The 23,930-nt window shown below is 44.2% G+C and overlaps 1 protein-coding gene and 1 long non-coding RNA gene across 9 annotated transcripts in view; one reads left to right on the top strand and one right to left on the bottom strand.

Annotated features, from left to right (window-relative positions):
- LOC110535683 (transducin-like enhancer protein 1) overlaps window positions 1–2,819 on the bottom strand; it is a 39,595-nt gene extending 36,776 nt beyond the window's left edge. For 6 of the 8 annotated variants that reach the window (XM_021620849.3, XM_021620848.3, XM_090190102.1 and 3 more), the window contains exons 1-4: window positions 1,772–2,819; window positions 1,299–1,399; window positions 787–850; window positions 358–402 (exon numbers count right to left, since the gene is read on the bottom strand). In XM_021620849.3, coding sequence (XP_021476524.2) covers window positions 358–402; window positions 787–850; window positions 1,299–1,399; window positions 1,772–1,795 — 234 coding nt within the window. In that variant the 5' untranslated portion in view covers window positions 1,796–2,819. The remainder of the gene's footprint in view (window positions 1–357; window positions 403–786; window positions 851–1,298; window positions 1,400–1,771) is intronic. The other 2 variants (XM_021620850.3, XM_021620851.3) reach the window with 2 other exon arrangements.
- A 13,855-nt stretch (window positions 2,820–16,674) lies between these two features.
- Window positions 16,675–20,866, top strand: LOC149979583 (uncharacterized). The gene is made up of 2 exons (XR_016484277.1): window positions 16,675–17,134; window positions 17,315–20,866. It is a non-coding gene; the product is annotated as an uncharacterized LOC149979583 (long non-coding RNA).
- The last annotated feature ends 3,064 nt before the right edge of the window (window positions 20,867–23,930 follow it).

Genomic DNA, 23,930 nt, shown 5'->3' on the forward strand with positions numbered 1-23,930 from the left:
TGAGCCAGAGTGCTCTGGTCCTGTGGGGCAAACTTGTGTGTGTGATATATGGGAGTGCTCCTTTGCATTTCCTGGATCAGGGAGTTCCGTGATTGATTCCTATGCCTTCCCCAGCCCAGCCTCTTCAATGCAATAAAACAGGCTACTCCCCCAGACAATACCAATCAATCAGAGTAATTCATCCTGCCTATGGGCTCGTATCACCGGGTCTAACTAGAGAGAAACAGAGCACCATCTATCATTGATAAACTCTGATAAAAACACACTCCAGTTCCCTGGCAGGCTAAAAGCTCATTCCCTGGGCGAACCCACACACACACTATAGAGGAGAGATAGAGAAGAGTGTGTGAGGCTTACCTGTTTGTGCATTTCAATGTTCAGCCCGTAAGACATTTCATAGTACTGTGGATGACAGAGTTGGAGTTACTAGGATTACAGTAAATTCCAATTTCCTACATCTCAATGTAGACTGCTTCTTGGCCATAAGAGAGATATGTGAATAATACTACTGGTGTTTGAAAAGGACAAAACAACCTCAAAATGTGGTATTCACTCCAACTCAATAATGTACTGGAAATCATTGAGCACAGCATGTGAGAGACAATGTGTGTTTGTAAATGATGAGTGTGTGTGTAGTCCTGTTCATGTGTGTGTGAGCAACAATAAGAGTTAACCGTAAGCTTGCATGTACAATGTGGAAATTATGTCTAGCCACACATTGACAGTGTTAACATCTACGAGTTGACTGGTTGAGAGTTGAACATAGATTGTGCTGATTGGACTCACCATAACATAGTGCCTCTGCATCTCTGTCTTCTCACTGGCCAGCTTCTCACACTCCAATTTCAAACTGCCGAAGACAGGGACAAAATCAAAACATAGCAAGAGGCCTCAGATACCATCACCAATCCTGAACACAACCAGAAAACATTCAAAATTCAGTTCAGATAAACATGGTCATCTAAACATCTTGGAATCATGGAAAATAAATATTTGTTTACCCTTTTCCAGTAACAGAAGTTATAGGTCTAGGGCTATAGTAGCAGCAATATAGCCTACTGCCTGATACTGTGATAATGCAGGGCATTCCAGCTCACTGCTTTACCTCTCACTAGTCCCAAAGACAGCAACATGCAGTTGCACACATGGGGAATAAGAGGGGATTTATAATAATCTGACCTCAGACGCCACCCCTCTGGCTCAACAACCACATCTGCATGTCTTAGACCTATATAGTCTGAGCACACAAACAGTGACATCTTGGCCTCAGAGTATGTGTGTGTTGAACAGCCACTCACCTGTGGTACTGAGCTTGGAGAAACTGGAACTCCTCTTTGATGCGGTCCAGTGACTCTGGGATGGTGAATTTGAAAGGTTGGCCTGGGGCCTGGTGGGGTGTCTGTAAAAATAAGAACATTAAATAAGAGAACACATCATTCAAAACCTGTGTTTCTGCATCTGATGAAGCATTTCAAATACTTTAGCTGTAGGCTAATTAGTAGTGAATTAGACAAAAGCTATACGGCATTCGCTGCCATGTGCGATATACGTCTTGCCTTAATTACTGGGAGAATTACTGGGAGTGCATCATGATAAACTCATTACAGAAATGTTACATGCCGACAGCCGCTAAGGCAATGACAAACAAAGGAACTTCGACCGACCCGCCATCGTGGGCATACAGAGCTATACAAATGCTAAAATGGTTCAACATGACAAATGAGTGCAGAGAATCTGCGGATGGGGAATGCGTTTCACTGTCCAACATTACCGGGTGTCGACCCTGGGGATACATCGTTCTACCTCGGCAGATGCCCGGTTCCTGATAAGCCCGTCTGCTAACAAAATAGGGACAGGCGCGAGGATGCTCCAGGTTACGATAAATTCATCCTAGCTCCTTCCGAGACTGTCCGTTAAATGCCACAAACACGTCCGACAATTTGTCCTCATAGATCTCCGGTCAACTCTCTATCAGCGGTGCTCAGGTGAATGATGCATGTAAGAATCTCCTTTTCTCTCGCTGTAGGCTACTCCGGCATACGATCATGTATTTAACCATAGAAAGGAGAAAAAGAACAGGTGAGGACAAAAAAAAGTATCATACTAGTCCTCCTTTTCATGTAGACCGTGTAATCCTGTCCACCCAGCAATATCCGAATAGCCCGAAACTCCAGTTAGTCAACAAGCCAAACCCACAACGCGGTCATGAGAAGCGTAGGCTACGGAAACAAATCCACCGAAGTTAATTGCACTTTGACTTGCCGCAATAGCTTGTGGTGAATGCTCGGTATAAATTAATAGTTATTATCCGAAGAATAACCTGTATTCGAGTAAATGGGGGTGTTGTGCAAGAAAGGTTTCGTAAATGTTTTGATAATAACAACCCCCACTATACCAGAACAACAAAATATAATGTTAGCTTGCCTCAAAGGCAACTTTCTCACGCGGTTTCAGACGGAGGGAGGGAGTTCTATTAACCTGAGCCGCGGTGCACCGCTCTATGGTGAACGGGCAAAAGCAGCGAGGAGCGCCTATCTCAAATCGAACCGCAATCTGTACCGCTTGGTCAAATTGTCAGCATAGAACGATCGTCCATAAAATATATGTTCGATTTTTTTAAACGAATTTTCATTAGGGAGGTAGATATAGCGTTTTTATCAAGCAAATCTTTACTACAAGTGCTTAATCTAGCCTAGGCTACTTCACTTTTGTTTTGAACCTATTTAGCCATGGGTTTTGGATGGGGAACCTGGCACACGCCCGGAGGTAGCCCAGTTCCATAACGAATGCAATCCCTTTTCACCCAGGTTCATCTCCCCTCATGGGAAAGCCAGTGCCAGATAATCGAACCCCCCCCCCCCCCCCCCCCCCCCCCAGCTAACCAGAAAAGGAACCGCCCCCGAAAATTGCACAGGCCAATAGCCACAGGTCTTTTCACGTGGCAAAATGATGCGATTTGTAGAATCCACCAATAGATTTTCTATAAATGTATTCAAGCCTGGCGATTAGTTTGAGCAACACAGACACTAGCCAATCCCGAATGACAGATAGGTTTAGCAAGGAATGGCGCACAAAGCAGCTAGCTACTGAAGAGTGACAGATCTCAGCTATCAATCAAAGTAACGTGGTGCCGTTAAAGGTCCTTAAATGCGCGATGACATCTCGAATACGCCATCAGACCAATTCCTTGAACGCCCTGCAATTTGAAGTTTGTAGTTGTGTCTTCACCAGGTGAATATACTGTAGCCATAATGGGAGGCTATACAGACACGCCTGGTTCCCAAATGGATGACGTATGTCACGCAGCTGAGAGTCATGTTTGGGGACTTGGTGGTAACCAGTGATGACCCCTTCCTGTAGCCCGGTTGACAAAGTGAATTCTTTGACAGGGCTGGGTTCCATGAGGGAAGTGAAAATAAACATAATTTACTTGGTGGGGATAAACACAACAATAGTATAGAAGAACAAGTTGTGGTCTCAAGTTTTCCCCGCAGTTTTGAGGAATAGGGAAGATGGCAAGTACCCCCGAATGGAGTCAGAGGAACCCATAGAGGTTGGTAAGAAGGTTGAAAGGGAAAAATGAAGAAAGTGGAACATATTAAGAGTAAGTATAGAGTGCTGCAGAAGGAAATTGAACATGACGAGAGTGAGGATGAATTAACTGCTCTGGCAGGTGCGGTGAAGACCGCCGAGTTTGAGCCCAGTTGGAGTAAGATTTTTGATGAATGGATCCTTGCCTTCTGGCGGATCCATATGTGGTGTCAGGTTGGGTGGAGAAGAGGTTGGGGAATGTTGGGTCGGTGACAGTGACTCAAAGTGGAATTGTGTAGATGTTGTTGGGTTTCTGTCATCCAGAGGGGAGCTTGTGCTCTGCCCCACGTAACTGGGGACAAGAACCGTGACTAGCGTTCCTCTCAGGGCGCCGTTGAAAAGAGTCAGTACTGGAGTGGCGTTAAATGTTGAGGAGGGTCAACTGAAGTTGAAGATTCCCGGTGTCTGTGACGCCCGCCGTTTGGTGCAACGCAGACCCAGTGGAGAGGGTGGTGAAACAGTGAAGACACTGTCTATACTACTGAGGTTTGATGCATAGACTTTACCAGACAAAGTCAAGTTAGAATGTGTCAGTTATCCTGTGAGAGATTTTTCCCCGAACCCATTACAGTATCTTAGGTGTCAAGCTGATGGTCATGTGGCAGTAGTGTGTAGGAGGGAGATTCCTAGATGTGAGAAGTGTGCAGGAGGACATGAGACAAAGGAATGTGTAGTAAGTATCGGTGGGAAAATGTGTATGTGTAAACTGTAGGGATGCCCATGGTGCTGGAGATCAGAGGAGGTTGGTGAGAGAAAGGCAGTTTGAGGTTGCCAGGATCAGAATAGTACCAGAGTAGTCCAGAAGGTGTTGTATGCTGAGGCAGTGAAGAGAGTAGTAGAGGAAGATGGGTCCAGGGTGAGGAATCCTAAAAGGATCCCAGTGAGTTGGCCGAGGCCAATAAAGAGTGATAGGAATAACGTGCTCCAGTATTTCTTTTTTTTTTTTGGGGGGGGGGGCGTTAATGGCCATGGTTGTCAACTGTACATCAGGAAAGGAACATAGATCACAGATGTTAGATGTTGCGGTGGCAGCAGCAGATAAGTACTTGGGTGTACGAGATTTTACTGCAGAAGCGTTACAAGGTGTTTTGAACGATAATGTCTTGTCCTCCCAGTCTGCTGGCCTGCTGTAGGATTAGATGGGGACAATGTAATGGAATAGGGGTGAGGTTTTAATTGGTGTAGGGTTAGTTGGTAGTGCACTTTTTTTTCTCACAAAGTGTAATAAATTCATACTATAGAATAGTAGGCTGATACACAACCAATACAGTAGGTGGCGGCATGCACCTATAACATTTGTTTGCGGACCGCCATAATACCGAAGAAGAAGAAGAAGAATTAAACGTTTTATTTATTTCATCTTTATTTAACCAGGCAAGTCAATTAAGAACAAATTCTTATTTACAATGACAGCCTACCAACAGGTAAAGGCATCCTGTGGGGACGGGGCTGGGATAAATAAAAAAGGACAAAACACACATGACAAGAGAGACACCACAACACTACATAAAGAGAAACCCAAGGCAACAACACAACACATGACAACAGTTGAGCGGGGCGACAAATGGATTTGGTTCAGTCGGTTGTCCTGATAAGCCCATCGCAGCTTGCTAGTTTATGCCTGCTTAGATGGCAACAACAGCAGCTAGTTAAAACCTGTCAAATAAAGTGATGCCTATTTTGATGGGCGTGGGAGAAAGAACTTGTAGTATTGGTCACCATTTGGATTTGGCCACCATCTCCAATTTGTTCCATCCCTCTTTTTATTTTGAGTAGGATAGCAGCCTACATGACTAATAACTTGTAATATTGATACAAACTATCTGATGTCGTTCTGCCCCTGAACAGGCAGTTAACCCACTGTTCCTAGGCCGTCATTGAAAATAAGAATTTGTTCTTAACTGACTTGCCTAGTTAAATAAAGATAAAATAAAATAAAAATGGCACAGGGAAACAGTCTACACTGCTCAATGGGGAGAATTTGTGCTGCAAGTCTACAATACAACAACACCGGGCACAGTGTCCTTCGCTCCCACTTGCTGCAGTAAGGAGAGGGAAGTAGCTAGATAGTGTAGCCACTGCCTAAACCGAATTCGTTCGTATCCACTCGACTCTCAAACGTCATCAATTTGGGCAGCAGGCGTGTCCGAATAGCCTCTCCCAACCATAATAGACATGTATAGATAATAGATAGACATTATGATTGAATCTAGCATGTCTTTACCCAATGCGGTACTTGTCATAAAACCGGTGGGATTAGCCTTACAATATGTATTCAACCTTAGAATTTGTGATGGTTTTCTCATTGATGTTTGTCCTGTGGCAAGATTTGGAAACTATAGTATTGAGTGAGTAGATAAGGGGGTTGGGAGTTCTGGGTAGACTTTAACAAGCTGTGAAGTATACTAGTATACTAGTATATACGCTTTCTGCCACAAATATACGTCTAGATACGTACACCTTATCCATAGCTACATCTAAGTACTTATGCTTGTCGAAATTAGTAAGTGATGTAAGTGCATGACTTGCTAACCCTACAATCCAATCCTATATGTTGATTCCATCTGTGCTATCCAGTTTAGAGTAAACAAGAAGGTGTATTCCAGGCAAACCCCAAAGGTTTGCCTGACATTTTCAACAATGTTTGGTCTTTTTGTATTTTGACAGACAAGGGAGATATTGACATGACATGATCAGTGTCACTTCATTTCCCTCGCAAACCACTCTCTGGCCTGTTTCTCTGTTCCCCCCACCTACATTTGTTTAGAGTGGAGACGCACACCATTATCGCCTGCTTTGAAGGACAAATATAACCAGCAAAGCAAGCCTCCATTTGGTTTGCAAATGTTCATTCATTTCTGATTTGGTAGCTAAACAAATGACTGTGCTTTTATAAAGAACAAGAGAGACAGCCAGGAGAAGTGGCTATTTCAGCAGTGACCGTGTCAGTCCTGCTGTAGTGATGAGAAACTCTCACAGATAAGGGCTGAACAAGCAACTTCGTGTGGGAGGCTAAATGGAGTGATCCCACTCTAGTCACTCACCACAATAGAAGAGGGGAGGGCTGCCACGCAGGAGTCATGGTCCTGAGGTGTGTCAGCAATGGACATTGTCTTGAGGTTTTCAGTTGAGCTGTTCTATGGAGCCAGTCATTTGTTTCACTCGGCTTCATGGTGCAGTAATTCAGGCATAGCGGTGGACGCTCCAAACGATGGTGTTATTCAATTGTGAAGACTAAGTAAGATATTTATTTTTGATAGATGGTACCACATTATATTGCACTAATTTCCCTTATAGCCCCTGAATGCATTGTGTTTGATTGCGTTGAAACTGAAAAGAAAAAGGGGGCACAATTCCTGTCTGTCTTGTCTTAATATCCAAGGGCATAATTTGACAAAAATAAACTATGTCTGTGTGTTTGTCTAGCACTGACTTAGGAACAGCACAGAGGGGTGAGTGAATCCACCAGAGACACTAGCAGATGGACCCCATGATCACACAGTGATATAGCAGCCACAGCAGCCCCACCCCAAGAAGGGCTATGAGATTTCACAGGAGGGCTGAAGAAGAAAAAAAAACGGAAAACGTGGGGGGCGAGTACCAGACAGTATGGAAATGACACGCTGTGCACCCCCACCTCCCCACTCCCTCCCCCCTCCAGGCCGACCTCTGAACCAACATAAACCCCCTGGTTTATTAGCCTCAGCTGGGCTCAGAGACACTTCAAAGGCAACATGTGGAGCTGCTTTGGTTCAGACTGGGATATTGGGCCCAGATAGGCGACAGCCGTTCTGATGGGTATCCTGCACAGATTAGTTACTTTCAGTAGGGTATTTGTGAATATAACACTGTGTGTGTGTGTGTGTGTGTGTGTGTGTGTGTGTGTGTGTGTGTGTGTGTGTGTGTGTGTGTGTGTGTGTGTGTGTGTGTGTGTGTGTGTGTGTGTGTGCGTGTGTGACATGGTTGCATGCATGCTTGTGTATGTGATGAGAAGGAGGGGGTGGTGGTTGCTCTGTCTGTGTTTCCTTACACGTGTAGCTGTGGAACTCATAATGCAAATCAGGTGTCCAACACCTGAGTGACTCATAAAACTCTCTGCGAAGAGATGGGGCTTTGCCCTCCGATTAGAAATGCTTAACACCACCCAACAACACACCATACTGCAACCCTGTTCTGCTCACGGCTCTCTAACCGGTGGAGTGCATGATGTTTATCAAAAGCATAAAGACAGATGCTTAATTTCATCAATGAAACATAGAAGTACTTATGTGCAGTTAGGACAGAGTACCAGCACCAGTGTGTGTTTGTATTGTGCTTTTTGTTATTTTGACTTATTGTAGTTTGGCTATGTTTGAACTGCACTGGTCATGTTTTCCCTGCAGAGGGATGGGGGATAAGTACACACACACACACACACACACACACACACGAGAAGTACATTTTCTTTCAAGCAAACACCATGACAGTGCTAATGTATGTTAGGGCATTCTGCTTGATCTCCCCATTCTCTTTGAAACATTTTCTTTCTGACGACATAACAAAGAAAGCAATATTTTTCTGGGCTGTACTTGTCAATTCACTCAACAGCATAAAATTATTTTATGTCTGTAAAATAAAATAATGAATGTAGCTCAATCAACTTTTGATGTGTCTCTGTACATTGAAACGTTTCTCTGTAAAAGGCATTCACTTTGTGTTTTTACAGAGAGCTCAGTTATAATGAACCAGTGATCTGAGCGACATGGGTCACTGTAAAGCTCAAGGGGAACAAAGATGGCTCCATAGTTGGATAAACAACATTTGTTTAACACTAATGAAAACACGCTTTGGGAAATACCCTAACTCAGGCTAATAATGGCAACTTGCTGTGGTCATGTGCCCCTATATAGGCCTATACTCACACTAATGGCCCTGTGTGTATGTGTGTGCATGCATGTGTGTGTGCGCAAATAGCATAGTTCTTGTATATTCTTGTTTGTTTGTGGGAGGTTCATATGTTTGTAGACTTTGCATGTCTGCATTTGTGTGTGTATAATTTGAATGTGGTGAGTGTGGATGGTGTGTGTTTATGTGTGTGAAATCTCCTCCGCTGATTTTCTAAGCCAGTAGACAGGCTTAGACACTGAGACTCTCAACCCTATGAGTAACCTCTAGTACAATTAAACAAAACTAAAACACACACTGAGAAATGGGATAAAGTAAGAAGCAACATCAGGAAAAACACATGCCTTACAACCTCTCAACCTCCTGTATCCAAACCTCGCGTTTCAATTGCTTATGCCTGATTTACTGACCTACCCTCCCTCCCTCTTTCTCTCTTTCTCTCTTTCTCTCTTGCTCTCTCTCTTTAAGCTGGTCTAAATCCCTCTGTTTCTCCCACTCTATTCATGTCACCTAAACTCAACGACTCAGCTTGTTTATTGTTGTATGTGGCTAAATTCAAAGTGATTTGTTTCAGACAAGGTTATTATAGTTTTGTGTTTTTCTATTTCTATTTTCATTTTGTTTTCTGACTGAATTTACTCGTTTTTATTCAGTTTTATTTAGACATTTTTTATCAATTTCGTTTTTATATTATTAAGTTTCAGTTTTAGTTTAAGTGTTAGGAACAGAAAGTAGCCTATGCGTGGAAGGCTAGTAGCCATGTGTGTGTTGTAGGTTGTTTTTATTTCCTGTTAGCTAGTGATAGCTAGTTGTCTTGGAAATCCCAGACCTAGAGCAACAGCACTAGGTCTGGGGAGGATGTCAGATACTCTTGGACATTTCGGAGGGAAAAAATTCCTGGGAGGGTCCTCTTCAGACAGATAAGTCTCCAGACTCTCCGGCCAATCCTGAAAAATTGAACTCTTTCCGTAGTCTGTAGGCAGACATTTCAGAACGTTGCGATTTGAAACCAAAGTTTGGAGGCAAAACCTTTGCCGCGGTTTTAGTAGTAGATGGTGCAAACTACCGAAATTCACTCATTACAAATAACCTCTGCATTCTCCATCTCGCTAGCTAGCTACTACTTTGTGTCCGGAAGGGATGCTTATGCTAGGGCAGCAAGCGGATAAGGGGGTGACGTCACCGGAAAAGGCAATGACTGTCTTCCCTGTTCTGACTCCTTTCTGCCTTGAATGACGCAGGTACTTTTACAGACGTACAGTGGGGCAAAAAATTATTTAGTCAGCCAGACTGGCTAGGCCACTCCAGGACCTTGAAATGCTTCTTACGAAGCCACTCCTTCGTTGCCCGGGCGGTGTGTTTGGGATCATTGTCATACTGAAAGACCCAGCCACGTTTCATCTTCAATGCCCTTGCTGATGGAAGGAGGTTTTCACTCAAAATCTCACGATACATGGCCCCATTCATTCTTTCCTTTACACGGATCAGTCGTCCTGGTCCCTTTGCAGAAAAACAGCCCCAAAACATGATGTTTCCACCCCCATGCTTCACAGTAGGTATGGTGTTCTTTGGATGCAACTCAGCATTCTTTGTCCTCCAAACACGACGAGTTGAGATTTTACCAAAAAGTTATATTTTGGTTTCATCTGACCATATGACATTCTCCCAAACTTCAGACGGGCCTGGACATGTACTGGTTTAAGCAGGGGGACATGTCTGGCACTGCAGGATTTGAGTCCCTGGCGGAGTAGTGTGTTACTGATAGTAGGCTTTGTTACTTTGGTCCCAGCTCTCTGCAGGTCATTCACTAGGCCCCCCCGTGTGGTTCTGGAATTTTTGCTCACCGTTCTTGTGATCATTTTGACCCCACGGGGTGAGATCTTGCGTGGAGCCCCAGATCGAGGGAGATTATCAGTGGTCTTGTATGTCTTCCATTTCCTAATAATTGCTGCCACAGTTGATTTCTTCAAACCAAGCTGCTTACCTATTGCAGATTCAGACTTCCCAGCCTGGTGCAGTTCTACAATTTTGTTTCTGTTGTCTTTTGACAGCTCTTTGGTCTTGGCCATAGTGGAGTTTGGAGTGTGACTGTTTGAGGTTGTGGACAGGTGTCTTTTATACTGATAACAAGTTCAAACAGGTGCCATTAATACAGGTAACAAGTGGAGGACAGAGGAGCCTCTTAAAGAAGAAGTTACAGGTCTGTGAGAGACAAAAATCTTGCTTGTTTGTAGGTGACCAAATACTTATTTTCCACCATAATTTGCAAATAAATTCATAAAAAATCCTACAATGTGATTTTCTGGATTTTTTTTCTCATTTTGTCTGTCATAGTTGAAGTGTACCTATAATGAAAATTACAGGCCTCTCTCATCTTTTTAAGTGGGAGAACTTGCACAATTGGTGGATGACTAAATACTTTTTTGCCCCACTGTATATGCTGGAACATTGGTACATTGCGGGAGACAATCCGTCTGTCTAGAGAAACTGCATCACCATCTCCTGGCATCATTTACCTGCTTGAAAAAAGCACAAAAACCTTATTGGATTTTTGCCCAAAGTTTAGAAGAGAAAAAACTAAAGTGGAACATAATTTATGATGTTAGTTTTGGTGTCAAAGATAATAGTTTAGTTTAATATGATAACCTTGGTTTCAAAACACATGATTATTCCGTGAGGGTGGGAGTGTGTGTGTGTTGGTGTGGAAGGGTGCAAAATCCTGACTATCCCGGTGAGCAGTGACTGTATGGGGGGGGGGACAAGAGGGGTACGTAAGCAGATTTAGCTGAGTTATTAAACACTTGTGCTAAAGAGGCTTAGCCCTGCATCCCACATTGCCTGCCAGGCAATCGGATCACAGCAGATCAGACGAGGTCACAGAGCCCGGGGGGTGGCACACACAACAGCAGATTACACCCAGGGAAATATGTGAAACAATATGAAAAAAACAAATCAGATTTACTCCTTTACTCCCCCACCCCCCTTAGCCCTGATGCAGACAGGGGCACAGATCCACTGTTTGCTTGATGAATCCCTACTAAATGAAATTTACAAAGAACACAGGAAGAACACAGGATATACAGCCTACACTGGAGGGATGGAGGGGTGCCCTTTCTCTGCCTGCCTGACAAGGAGAAAGGCCATAGACCAGACATTCAGGGATTTTTCAGGGTTTGATGTTTCTGAGGACACAATGAGCTATTGTGTAATGTGTTATGGTGCGGAATCCATTTTCTTGTTTACTTCCTCTAGGAACAAGGCTTCTCTCTGATCCTCTGATCTCCACATCACCTCCTTGGCAATAAAGCTCCTCCGTCATCATGGCAACTAGCCACTGTGACACATTCTTGCCCTAATCTAATGTTCTACAATGATCCATGGTGTTTATTAGAGCCATCAAACACGTCCCATGACTGATCCTGCATTCCACAAAACAGCACTGGTTTTCATATTAAAAGTGCCTGCCTGCCTGCCTGCCTGCCTGCCTGCCTGCCTGCCTGCCTGCCTGCCTGCCTGCCTGCCTGCCTGCCTGCCTGCCTGCCTGCCTGCCTGCCCGCCCGCCCGCCCGCCCGCCCGCCCGCCCGCCCGCCCGTCTGTCTGTCTGTCTGTCTGTCTGTTTCAAAACACATGATTATTCCGTGAGGGTGGGAGTGTGTGTGTGTTGGTGTGGAAGGGTGCTCACTGCCTGCCTCACTTACTTACTTACTCACTTACTCTACTCTACTCTACTCTTTGTAAACACAAATTCTTCACTGAAATGAAGAAAGTTGTCACACAACAAAGCAAAAACCCAGGAGGTCACTGTACTACAGCTGAGGTTGACCGACTACAACGGTTGTCCATGTAGGTTTGTACATTTATTTTATTATTATTATTTTATATTTCACCTTTATTTAACCAGGTAAGCAAGTTCAGAACAAGTTCTCATTTACAACTGCGACCTGGCCAAGATAAAGCAAAGCAGTGCGACACAAACAACAACACAGAGTTAGTTACACATGGAATAAACAAGCGTACAGTCAGTAACACAATAGAAAAAAAAAGAAACTCTATATACAGTGTGTGCAAATGGCGTGAGGAGGTAGGCAATAAATAGGCCATAGTAGCGAAGTAATTACAGTTTAGGGTGTGGGCAGCGAATGGTTGAAAAGCATGCATTTGGTTTTACTAGCGTTTAAGAGCAGTTGGAGGCCACGGAAATAGTGTTGTATGGCATTGAAGCTTGTTTGGAGGTTAGTTAACACATGTCCAAAGAAGGGCTAGATGTATACAGAATGGTGTAGTCTGCGTAGAGGTAGATCAGGGAATCATCCGCAGCAAGACAAAACATCGTTGATATATACAGAGAAAAGAGTCGGCCCGAGAATTGAACCCTGTGGTACCCCCATAGAGACTGCCAGAGGTCCGGACAACAGGCCCTCCGATTTGACACACTGAACTCTGTCTGAGAAGTAGTTGGTGAGGCAGTCATTTGAGAACACAAGGATGTCGATAAGAATGTGGTGATTGACACAAAAGCCTTGGCCAGGTCGATGAAGATGGCTGCACAGTACTGTCTTTTATTGATGGTGGTTATGATATTGTTTAGTACCTTGAGCGTGGTTGAGGTGCACCCATGACCAGCTTGGAAACCGGATTGCACGGCGGGGAAGGTATGGTGGGATTCGAAATGGTCAGTGATCTGTTTATTAACTTGCCTTTTAAAGACTTTAGAAAGGCAGGGAAGGATGGATATAGGTCTATAACAGTTTGGGTCTAGAGTGTTACCCCCCTTTGAAGAGGGGGATGACCACGGCAGCTTTCCAAACAGACTGGTAATAGGGATTGCAACAATGGCGGCTGATCATTTTAGAAAGAGGATTCCGATTGTCTAGCCCAGCTGATTTATATGGGTCCAGGTTTTGCAGCTTTTTCAGAACAGTACATGATGACCCACATGGATGTATGATAAAACACTGACCCATGATGACTTGTCCAGTAGAAGTAAAGGAGACTGGGATGAATCACAATGAAGCCACTGTGTGATCCATAAGTACAGTGTCCATATTTGGACAGCCTCAGTCTCAGCAGGGGTAGTACAAATAAAGTACAGCAGGTCTGCACTACGTACTCCAAAAGTAGTTCAAAAGAGCCTGTTATCCAACAACAGTGTGCACTGCAGGCCCAAGACTGAGCAGCTCTTGTTAACCCAATCTGATCCAGGATTAACACTAATCAAGGCCTCTTTCAAAATGGCTCACCCAGAGGGGGTGTGTGTGTGTGTGTGTGTGTGTGTGTGTGTGTGTGCAGGGGCATCATGCAATTTTGCATTTTTCAAATAACTGAAACAGCTTTTTCCTGCAATCTAGAGCCATAATAATTATGCCCAATTCATGTTTATTTTTCTACATAGGTTATTTAAGCATACCTCTTTACCTGTTCAATTAGCATTTTAATTCATGATGCACATTGAATTGTAATAACTTTTATGCCTTGTGAATTTAGTACAACTGCCACACTGGTATATAGTATCATAACCCAATAGTTAGTCATTTTTGTCAATTTTGTATCTATTTATTGTCATATGAGTTTTGAAAATAACAATCTAAATATCTGTCAATCCCTAACACGGAACCATACCGGCTGCGAGCGTGCGCCATCTTGCATACATTTATTTTGTCCCCCTACAACAAACGCGATCACGACGCACAGGATAAAATATCAAAACAAACTCTGAACCAATGACATTAATTTGGGGACAGGTCGAAAAGCATTAAACATGTATGGCAATTTAGCTAGTTAGCTTGCACTTTCTAGCTAATTTGTCCTATTTAGCTATCTGCTGTTGCTAGCTAATTTGTCCTCGGATAGAAACATTGAGTTGTTATTTTACCTGAAATGCACAAGGTCCTCTTCTCTGACAATTAATCCACACATAAAACGGCCAACTGAATCGTTTCTAGTCATCTCTCCTCCTTCCAGGCCTTTTCATCTTTGAATTTATATGGTGATTGGCATCTACACTTTCATAGTATTACCACGACAACCGGCAAAACAGTTCATCTTTCAATCACCCACGTGGGTATAACCAATGAGGAGATGGCACGTGGGTACCTGCTTCTATAAACCAATGAGGAGATGGGAGAGGCAGGACTTGCAGCGCGATCTGTGTCAGAAATAGGAATTACTTATTTTTTAAATTTTTTTAGCCCTTGGAAACGCAGACGCTTGTAGGCTCGCGTGCGAGCAGTGTGGGTGCAATAATTGAATAACATAGATTCCTAAATTTATTTTGCAATGCTCGCGCACGCGACGTGGATGTTGTAGTCAGGGTATTACCCTAAAGTCTAGCAACAGTAGGCATATTTAGTTAGACAAGCTACGGTAACTTGATTGATGGCCTGAAATGCCTTGATATGTAGTTATGAGATTGGGAGATTGGGAACCTATATCTAGCTGGCTAGTTAAAGCCAACTTCATAAAATTGCTAGGTGGATAATATTACAGAGAAACAACAAACCATTTTAGTTTGATTAATTCATCAAGAAGGGATCAATCGGCTACATAGCTTGATTTTGTATTTTTAATTGTTTTAATTGTCAGGGACCAAGATGTCAACGCACCAGATTTAACTAGATAGCAAATTGTCATCTGTAGTACCTTTTCAAATGTAATCTTAATTAGATGATAAAATTAATTTACAAACATGCCTCCTGCATATCACCTGCAGCTAAAATCAAATAAAATACTGCATGTGTCACTTCACAGGCTCTCTCCTCCTCCACCTGTCTAGGCATCTCTTTGCTCTGTGCACCTTGGAAAGAACCACTTACTAGGGGGCGGGGGTACTCTTTGCTTGGTTCAGTCAGTGTGCCCCCTCCACAAAATACAGCTGACAGTTCTTTTATAAATAATGATGATAAAACGTGGGCTTAAAAATTCAGTTAAGTAATTAAGTTTACATCTGAAAACAATTTAAATGTATAAATCTGACGGGGCACATGCCTTTGTGTCCCCTATGGACATGACGCCACTGTTAGTGTGTGAGAGAGTGTGTGTGTGAGAGAGACCGAAACAGAGAGAGATGAAGCTGTACCTGCTTCTCGTCTTCAGTGTTGATCCTTACAGTGACTGGTGTTATAATACCACCACAAATGTTTTAAGGCTATTATACTGAACGAACATTAAATGTTCCATAAGCACTAAAAGCTTATTTCTCTCAACTTTTTGTGCACACATTTGTTTACATCCCTGTTAGTGAGCATTTCTCCTTTGCCAAGATAATCCATCAACCTGACAAGTGTGGCATATCAAGAAGCTGATTAAACAGAATGATCATTACACAAGTGCACCTTGTGCTGGGGACAATAAAAGGCCACTCTAAAATGTGCAGTTTTGTCACACACTACAATGCCACAGATGGCTCAAGTTGAGGGAGCGTGCAATTGGCATGCTGACTGCAGGAATGTCCACCAGAATTGTTGCCAGAGAATTGAATGTTAATTTCTCTGCCGTAAGCCACCTACAATGTTGTTTTAGAGAATGTGGCAGTACGTCCAAATGGCCTCACAATCGCAGACCACGTGTAACCAGGCCAGCCGAAGACCTCCACATCTGGCTTCTTCACCTGCGGATCGTCTGAGACCAGCTACCCAGACAGCTGATAAAACTGTGGGTTTGCTCAACCGAAGAATTTCTGCACAAACTGTCAGAAACTGTCTCAGGGAATCTAATCTGCTTGCTCGTCGTCCTCACCAGGGTTTTGACCTGACTGCAGTTCGGCTTCGTAACCCACTTCAGTGGGAAAATGCTCACCTTCGATGGCCACTAGTATGCTGGAGAAGTGTGCTCTTCACGGATGAAACCCGCTTTCAACTGTACATGGCAAATGGCAGAGAGTGTGTATGGTGTCGTATGGGCGAGCGGTTCGCTGATGTCATTGTTGTGAATGCTCAGATATCCCGTGATAAAATCCTGAGGCCAATAGTCGTGCCATTCATCCGCCGCCATCACCCTGATGATGCAATGGGGATCCATAATAAATACAAATACAAGGTTGCCATGGTTATTTCTCTGCTGAATGGGTGGGTGGGTGTTGGAATGGGCCACGGCCACCTGGGTGAGAGGAGAGGAGGAGCTAGATTCATATGAAGTGTTCATGGCTCTGTTCAAATGTATTTTTGATCATCCACCGGAGGGCAGAGAAGGGGGTGAGCGCCTACTCCAATTACGGCAGGGGGACCAAACGGCTGTCGACCATTACGCAGTCACCTTCCGGACAGTAACAGCATCCAGTGGATGGAATGAGCCGGAGCTACGTACTCTATTCAGAAGAGGTCTGCGAGAGGAGGTCTAGACGGAACTGGTCTGTCGTGACAACAACCTGTCCATGGACGCATTCATTGCGATGGCCATCTGCCTGGATAACCTACTTCGGGAGAGTCAGTACTCTCATCACTTCTCTCCCTTCCTCAGTGAACACTCTGGATCAGAGCCTAAACCCATGGAGGTAAGGGTCACACGCTTTCCCGCGGCAGAGAGACACAGATGGAGACAGCTGGGGCTCTGTCTTTATTGTGGTCAAGGAGGGCACCAGCTCCAGCATTGTCCAGTACTTCCCAACCCGGGATCCACGAGAGCAGAGGGATGGTCAAGTGATCTTCCACCTCCTGGGGCAGGAGTGAGTATTCCCTCTTCATCACTTTCTGCTAAACTCTTTTTAGTGTCCATCACACCAGTTGACTGTCCCTCATATACTGTGTATACAGTGTTAGTGGTGCTGCAGGGAACTTTATTGACCAGATCCTTGAATATCTTAACATCATATCATACCCTCTCTCCTCTCCTTTCCCGATTCAAGCCCTCGATAATCGGCCACTAGGACCCAGGCCATGGAGGAGCACATCCAAGAGGCACTCCAACAAGGTTTCATCCGCACGTCCACTTCTCCTGCGTCGGCTGGTTTCTTCTTCGTGCCTAAGAAGGATGGAGGGTTACTTCCACGACCATGTATTGATTACAGAAGAGTAAATGAAATCACCACTAAGTACCGTTACCTTCCCTCGTTGGTGCCGGCAGCCATCTAACAGCTCCACGGGGCCCGGTTCTTTACCAAACTGGACCTGCGGAGTGCATTCAAATCATCCGCATCCGGGAGGGGGATGAATGGAAGACAGCTTTTAGCACGATGTCTGGTCACTACGAATACTTGGTGATGCCATTTGGCTTAGCCAATGCTCCATCAGTTTTCCCGGAATTTGGAGGATCACATCGCTCACATTTGAGCAGTCCTGGAATGCCTTGTGGTTAATCACCTGTTCGTCAATGCTGAGAAGTTCCAGTTTTATCAGAAGGCTGTCTCCTTCCTAGGCTACCAAATCAGTGCGCAGGGAGTGAGGATGGACGTCAAGAAAGTGGATGCGGCCGGTCCCAACCACAATAAAGGGGTTACTATGTTTTATTTGGAGCCCGCACCCATTAACTCCTGTTCCATATGTGCCCAAACCAAATCCCCCTATAACGCTCCAGCAGGGAAACTCCTTCCCCTTCCTGTGCCTCCTCATCCCTGGTCTCATCTATCCACTGACTTTGTTACTGATCTCCCCACCTCTGACGGTTTCACCACCATTTTGGTTGTTGTGGATAGATTTTCCAAATTCCGTTGTTGTATCCCTCTCTGGACTCCCTACTGTTCTCTAGGTCACAGAGGCACTATTCCAGCAGGTCTTCTGGCATTATGGCCTTCCGGAGGACATCGTCTCTGACCGTGGCCCCCAATTCACATCATGGGTATGGAGAGCCTTTATGGAGAAGCTCGGGGTCACTGTCAGCCTCACTTCCGGGTATAGGCCTCAGTCCAACGGGCAGGTGGAGAGGATGAACCAGGAGCTGGGGAGGTTCCTGAGGAGTCACTGTTAGGACCGGCAGGGAGAATGGGCCCAATTCCTTCCATTCCACAGGCCACAATCAACAGCCTGATCAACTCTTTGCGAAGGAGATGTGTCGCGCTGCATGAGGCATATGGTGGTCACGCACTGGTTTTTTTTAAGGTATCTGTGACCAACAGATGCATATTTGTATTCCTAGTCAGATGAAATCCATAGATTAGGGCCTAATGAATTTATTTAAATTGACTGATTACCTTAAGTGAAATTGAACTCTTGCATGTTGCATTTATATATTTGTTTAGTGTATATGTTTGTTTACATATGAATGTCTGTGTGACCTTAGCTTGCAAGAGGGATCACACACACACACTTCATGCATTGTGTTTACTACAGTATATGACATGACTCTCTAGGTCATGTTGTTTAGATCCACTATTTACAGTAGCTCATTCTAATTTGCCCTTATGTTTTACTTATTCAAACTACCAGTCGTGCACATATGACTACTTGTGTCATTCATCTTATGCTACTGGCCTTTAACTAATATTCAGCTTATGCTAAATGGTTGTTCTGGTTTGGGGCTGGCACTTGGGCTCGTCTCAGAAAGGGGTTGTTCCCTGGTCCCAACTGGATAAAATGAGCCAATCAGTAAAGAGATGCATCTGGTGGTGTTATAACAAACATATGCTCATAGAAGTGAGACAAACACAATGTGCACACACACACATTCCTTGAGGTGGAACTGTGGTATGCATTTTTACAGAAGATACATTAATAGACTCATGATTCAAATACTACTATCGTCTCGCAGGAATTCCGAGCTCTTTTCCCAGATAACATACTCAGAGTCGGGAAGCAAGTTCAGGGAGTGAATACATTTAATAAATAAATGAACAAAACAAGAAAACAAACAGCACACCGACATGAAACAGGAACAATGATGACTGGGGAAGAAACCAAAGGGAGTGACATATAAAGGGTAGATAATCAAGGAGGTGATGGAGTCCGCGTGAGTGTCATTATGCGCGTAACGCTGGTGATAGGTGTGCGCCTGGTGACCTAGAGGCCGGAGAGGGAGCACACGTGACATAACAAGTTTAAGATAAACAAGCCTTTCTAAGAAACGTCTCAGTTTGACTTCAATTATCAATCATGACAGATCATGACTATGATGATCTAGTTCTGATTAGCCTGTCTCTTTGGCTCTGAATTGAAATGCAGTCATGTGCATGTCAGCGCATGCTAAGACTGATCTCCACTCAATAAACCCTCTGTGCTGAGGATTTGTGAAATCGAATTACAGCCTACTATGCCAGAGGAGAGCATTGGCTGTGAATTGATGATCAGCGGTTATCAGTCTTGGGCAAAATAGGTTTTCAAGGCACCTTGAACCACCTAATGCCCCCCTTCAACCCCTATCCTAATCTTGACCATAACCCTGTGTGTCCAGGGTAACTGGGGGCAAGTTATCTGGTGCATTCTTTAGTGCACACCGTAGCAAACCATAGTAAAACGTTTTGGAACACAAAACGAGAGTTTCTTATTGGACAAGTTTAGGTATAGGTCCCTCCATGTTTCGGCCCTCTGATTCTGTTTGGTTCCTAGTGAATACACCCCAAATCTGATGGAGGGGTGAAATGTTGAAAGCATCAGAACAATGTTTGTGGCAGAACGAAGTACTCGGGTTGGGGTGTAGGGTTTGAGCAAAGCCTGAAGGTAGGGAAGGGCAGTTCCTCTTCCTGCTCCATAGGTAAGTACAATGGTCTTGTAGTGGATGCTAGCTTCGTCTGGAACCCATTGGCATGTGCGGAGGAGCGGGTTGACATGGGAGAACCTGGGAAGGTTGAAAACCAGATGGGATGCGGATTTCTGGATAAGTTGCAGGGGTTTGATGGCACAAGCGGCGAGCCCAGTCAACAGCGAGTTGCAGTGCATTCTTAGAAATAAATACAATTACTAACAGATTTATAAGCTAATCCAAACTGTATGTTATTTATTTTTTTGTAGCATAACGTTTATAAATCAATCAATCAAATATTAGATAAATATTAGTGTGTGTGTGTGCACTGTATTGATCTCTATCACCTTTAGGGTAGTTAAAACGAGATTTTACGTTAGAGAACAAAGCAGCTCAGTTGCTGAGAGGATGGCTGCTCCTGCTGTTTACACATTAAATGCTGTGTGTGACTGGAGTAATCTGAAACAGCTTTACACAGGGGGCTCAGTGTGTGTTTGTGTGTGTGTTTGTGTGTGAGTGGGTGGACTCTGGGGGATTTTGGGCTCTAATGAAACCATAAAGTCACCCTAAGAGCATGACAACTCGGTTTCCTCCCTTTTACTTCAGCTGGACCAAGACACAATAAGATTGCTTCATCCTTCAGGTGTGATGTAGTTGTGTGGATTTGGATAAGAGGGAATATGTCCCATTCTGTATAGTCACTGGAAACAATATATTAACATATCAGCAAGTCAGGCTGCTGACACATGCTCTCTTACAGGATGTTAAGGCTCATTAAAGCTTCTTATAATGGGACGTTGTGAGAGCTGTAATACATTTTGTGCATGTTTGTTTGTTTGTGTGTGTGTGTGTGTGTGTGTGTGTGTGCGTGCATGTTTCATTTATTTTTTGTGGGTGGGCCTATTTGCCCCTAACAAAGAACCCACAGGGAATTATTTTTCCAAACTGTGACCACATCGACACGTCTCGTCTGTGTGTTAAGGTCAGGCATTACCTCCAAATTCTTAAGATGATGCATTAAATCCGAATGGTTAACGTTTGGGATAGGCTTAAAACAAACATATTGAAAACAACTCCTATTGCTACCTTAGGAATCAGAGGCAGATGCTGTTGCCTATCCACAATCCCTGTGTACAACACCCTAGCAAAACTGAAACCTACTTGAAGGTAACAGCGCTCACGGTTGCCCCCTAGTGGCCGGTTTCCACTTCATCTCCCAATGTCATCGGACATGGATGGACGTTTAATACTGACTTGGCTGAGTGTGTGGTGGACAAGCAGTGTTAAGTGTGTGTTGTGTAAGAGTTGCTTTATTGTATTTTATGATGAAAAAGACTGACCCTAATTTAAACCATGTGACCGCATGTGTTTGATCTCTGTCTCACTCTCTCTCTCCCACTGGGGTTTATGGTGTGTGTGGTCACATTATTACAGGATTATCTACGAACAGAGTTGCACTGAAAACAGCACAGCAACAACACAAACTAATATACAGTATCAGTCAAAAGTTTGGACACACCTACTCATTCAAGGGTTTTTCTTTTTCTTTTTTTTTCTTCCTTTTTTAAATTTTTTATTTCACCTTTATTTAACCAGGTAGGCTAGTTGAGAATGAGTTCTCATTTACAACTGCGACCTGGCCAAGATAAAGCAAAGCAGTGCGACACAAACAACAACACAGAGTTACACATGGAATAAACAAGCGTACAGAAAAAAGAAAGTCTGTATACAGTGTGTGCAAATAGCGAGGTGAGGAGGTAGGCAATAAATAGGCCATAGTAGCGACATTATTCACAGTTTAGCAGATTAACACTGAAGTGATAGATGAGCAGATGATGATGTGCAAGTAAAGATACTGGTGTGTAAAAGAGCAGACAAGTAAATAAAAACAATATTGGGATGAGGTAGGTAGATTGAGTGGGCTATTTACAGATAGACTATGTACAGCTGCAGCGATCGGTTAGCTGCTCAGATAGCTGATGCTTAAAGTTAGTGATGGAAATATAAGTCTCCACCTTCAGCGATTTTTGCAATTCGTTCCAGTCACTAGCAGCAGAGAACTGGAAGGAAAGGCGGCCAAAGGAGGTGTTGGCTTTGGGAATGACCAGTGAGATATAGCTGCTGGAGCACGTGCTACGGGTGGGTGTTGTTATCGTGACCAGTGAGCTGAGATAAGGAGGAGCTTTACCTAGCATAGACTTATAGATGACCTGGAGCCAGTGGGTCTGGCGACGAATATGTAGCGAGGGCCAGCCGACTAGAGCAGACAGGTCGCAGGGGTGGGTGGTATAACGTGCTTTAGTAACAAAACGGATGGCACTGTGATAAATGCATCCAGTTTTGCTGAGAAGCTATTTTGTAGATGAAAAAAGTATTTAATAAGAATATGTAATTCATTCAGATCTAGGATGTGTTATTTTAGTGTTCCCTTTATTTTTTTGAGCAGTGTATTTAAAATGGTAAAAACTGCCTTTATTAATGTTGCTGGACCCCAGGTAGAGTAGCTGCTGCTTTGGCAGGATTATGGGGATCCATAATAAATACAAATACACCTGTTAATTCAAATGCATTTCAGCTGACTACCTCATGTTGCTGGTTCCGGCACTGACAGAGATGGCCTCCTCGCTTCGCGTTCTTAGGAAACTATGCAGTATTTAGTGTGGAAGGACCACCAGAGGGCAAGCTGGGCTCATGGATAGTAGCCCAACAAGGCATGGGAGACAAGGTAACCAGAGGCAATTAAGCACAGCTGACGGTACTAATGACATACTCTCCTTCCCCTATAAGAGAGAGAATGGAACCAGCAGAGAAGGGGGAAACTATCTCTGGAAGATGGCCACCGAGAGAGAGGAGCTATCCAGGAAGAACCACTAAGACGGTGACAAGCCCGTGACTTTTTGTTGTAGTTTAAAGATAATCCTATTATGTTCTTGTTTCATCTGGAGAAGAAGATGTATGTTTTTCCTTGGAAGATTTTCATTGATTATGTTGGAGTGTTTGTGTTGACCCAATGCCCTCAATAGAGAACTGTGTTCAATCAAGAAAACTTACTCCTGACTCGTTTATTCCACCTTCCCGCTTTAGAGTGACTCCCAATTACTTGGTCCGCTCACATTGGTGGAGAATGCAGGTACTAGGTGGACGAGTGACACAAGGATAAGTGAGTAAATCAAGATTCTTCCAGTAGACCCGGAGGAACCATTCAAGAACGATGGATAACGCCCTACTACAACAATTGATCACGGCACAGCAGACAACCATAGAACTCCTGCAACAACAGCTGAGCCGACGAGAAGAACCTAGAGTTAAGCCAAGAGCGGCTGCTCACGCCATCTTACCTCGTCTCTCCAAGGAGGATGATATTGAGGCCTTTCTCATGACCTTCGAAAGGACGGCCACCTTGGAAGAGTGGCCGCCCACAGAATGGGCGAGCGCATTAGCCCCTCTTTTGACCGGGGTGGCTCAGGAAGCCTATTTTGACCTGGATTCCCGCGAAGCTGCGGACTATGGGCGACTAAAAACCGAGATCCTGTCCCGGTACCAACTGACTGCCAGAGATAGGGCTGTAAAATTCCATCAATGGACCTATACAGCTGATCAACCCGTCCGTGCCCAGATCTTCGCATTAATACGACTGACGAAACAGTGGCTAGAACCTGGAAAGGGAGTAGGACATGTGATAGAGACTCTCGTAGTGGACAAGATATTGAGAGAATTACCCAGTGACTTAAAAAGGGTTGTGAGGCAAGCCAACCCGTTGTCAGCCGACGACATAGCCCAGGCGGTAGAAACATATCGGTCTACAGGGGAGTTGTTAAAAAGTGACAAGGAGGAACGGAAGGAGTCTTCCA

The sequence above is a fragment of the Oncorhynchus mykiss genome, chromosome 11 (genome assembly GCF_057628025.1).
Source record: "Oncorhynchus mykiss isolate SJ-2025 chromosome 11, ASM5762802v1, whole genome shotgun sequence".
Lineage (NCBI taxonomy): Eukaryota > Metazoa > Chordata > Actinopteri > Salmoniformes > Salmonidae > Oncorhynchus > Oncorhynchus mykiss.